The 2,289-nt window shown below is 46.3% G+C and overlaps 1 protein-coding gene across 1 annotated transcript; it reads right to left on the bottom strand.

Moving 5' to 3' along the window:
- Positions 1-306: 306 nt before the first annotated feature.
- Positions 307-1,680, bottom strand: TM35_000151980 (putative histone deacetylase; the record flags this gene model as incomplete). The annotated part of the gene is made up of 1 exon (XM_029025850.1): positions 307-1,680. One exon carries the CDS (start codon positions 1,678-1,680, stop codon positions 307-309), a length of 1,374 nt encoding a protein of 457 aa, XP_028882833.1.
- Positions 1,681-2,289: the final 609 nt, after the last annotated feature.

The raw sequence follows: 2,289 nt of genomic DNA, 5'->3' as shown, positions 1-2,289 counted from the left end.
GAGTCGACTCCCCTTCACTAGCACAAAAGCTACCGCCCAACCTCTTCCACTTGCAAAGACACCATCGAAAAGAAAAAGGGAGAAAAAAGAAAGAAAAACAACATCATCAACTGTTGTGGGACAGGGTGAATAACTTGCAGTTCGTCAGTCTGACACGCACACTCCCATTCCTATTCCCCATCACCGGTTTACCTTGTTTGACTTCACTCTCTGTTTTATTTCATTGGGGTGGTTCCTAATGCCGTTCACATTCATTCTCTTCAGAAAATGGTCTCAACTTGTGCAAAACTGTGCATACACATACACTCACTTGTTCTTTCTTTGCCTCTTCCTCTTTTTTGCCACAGAAACCCTGGGCTTATTTGATGCTGCTGCTGCATCCCTTGCCTCAGACACGACACGAAGAAATGACTCCCTTACAATGCGTGCATACTTCATCTGCTCTCGAATGCTCTCACAAAGTCGGCGCCAGTCCCCCCATGCACTGCGCAACGTTAGCGGGCGATCAACCTCAGAATCCAGAAATACATGCATTGTCGGTCGGTGTGGGGCACGTTCCCTCCGGTACTCCTCATAGTATGGGTCATGACGTGGAATGTAATGTGGCAACGGACGTCCAAGAGCTGTTGCTGTGTCTATTGCCCAACACCGTGCAGTGTTGAAAACATGATATCCACCTCCTCCAAGCAGAACAGTCGGCAGCCCAAGACCAAGCACATCTGCTACGCATTGGGCGTGAGTGGCGGTGGTGATGTTAAGTCTTCCAATGAGATCGCCAACAATGGCATCCGCACCGCACTGTACGACTGTTGCTTCGGGGTCAAAGCAGCGTACAACAGCTGTGAATACAGTGCGAAAGAACAAAAGGTATGCGGCATCACCGGTACGCATGGGAAGTGGAACATTCACTGCAAAACTCCTCGCCGTCTCTGAACTCCCATAATCGCCGGTACCAGGAAAAAATCCATTTCCAAATTGATGTAAAGATACCGTCATGACACGTGTATTACCGTAGAATGCCGTCTCAACACCATCCCCATGATGGACATCCAGATCAAGGTACAAGACACGCTGAAATCTACGCAGTAAACGTTGAATACAAAGTACAATATCATTTACAAAGCAAAATCCACTCGCATGCGCCGCCGCACCATGATGCATTCCGCCAGCCCAATTGATCGCAATATCTGCTTCATCGCGAGAGAGGGCTTCTCCACAGGCGATGGAAGCACCTGCCTGACTAGCCACAAGTTCCCACACCTCTGGAAAGAGAGGACAATCCCCTTCACGGGACAGCACTGGCACTCCAAATTCCTTTTGATAAGACATAGCAATGGGATCAAGTGGGTTTCCACAGATGTACGGTGCCGACCGCAGGCACTCCACATAAGCAGAACGATGAAATCCCTGCAATTCCTCTGCTGTTGACGGCCGTGGTTGACACACCACCATGTGCGCATCCAACCCGAGAGATCGTACAAGGGAATGTAGTGCACGTACACGAGAAGGGCGCATTACATGTCCCTCCGCATATGCGATGGATGTTGTGGATTCATCAACAAAGTATAAAACCCGAGCTGTTGTTGTTGATGATGGTTTCGTTATTATATGTGTAGAGGAATTAGAATGGTGCTCACCCTCATTGCCGTCATCCTCGCCACCATCAACACTACCAGCCATTGAAGTGTACTAGTCCAACATGTATTGGTTAAACACTATATTACTTTTTACCCTCTGTCCTCTCCAGAAAAGCAGAAAATAAACACCTGTCAAACAAAAGCGGTAGCAAGCAAACAAAGAAAATACCGAATGAAACCCTCCCAGAAGCGTAAATTCAAGGCTCTTCCACTCCCACTGGCAAAACATTGCAACCGCAAAAATGAACAGAAAAACACGCAGGAACGACAAAAGGAGCACACACCCACACCCACACTCTCCCCTCAAACATGTATCATACCAGAAATAAAACCTGCATCAACACACAAAGAATCAATAGAAAAAAAAACAATTAGATAGTTCAACAGCAAAGCAAAACAGCATTACAAATGTGTTTAAGAGAGGGAAAAAAAAATGCCGTAGAAGACTCACATATACGGTCTTTCTTCATGAAAGAATGCATACTGTTTTTTTTTTAATGTTTTACCCTTAACTGAAACTTTTTCTGCCGTGAAATCATACAAATGTGAGGATGCTGCACATACCAAGAGAAGCCACACACGCCCACAGACACATACAGAATACTCCTGTTAACATTATCCAGACCAATCACCCGCAAACAATTCCTCTTCT

This window comes from Trypanosoma theileri (assembly GCF_002087225.1).
Source record: "Trypanosoma theileri isolate Edinburgh chromosome Unknown TM35_Tth_15_V1, whole genome shotgun sequence".
In the NCBI taxonomy this organism is placed as follows: Eukaryota; Euglenozoa; class Kinetoplastea; order Trypanosomatida; family Trypanosomatidae; genus Trypanosoma; species Trypanosoma theileri.
Note: the sequence above shows the minus strand (reverse complement) of the source record. Positions and strands in the feature narration are given on the sequence as shown.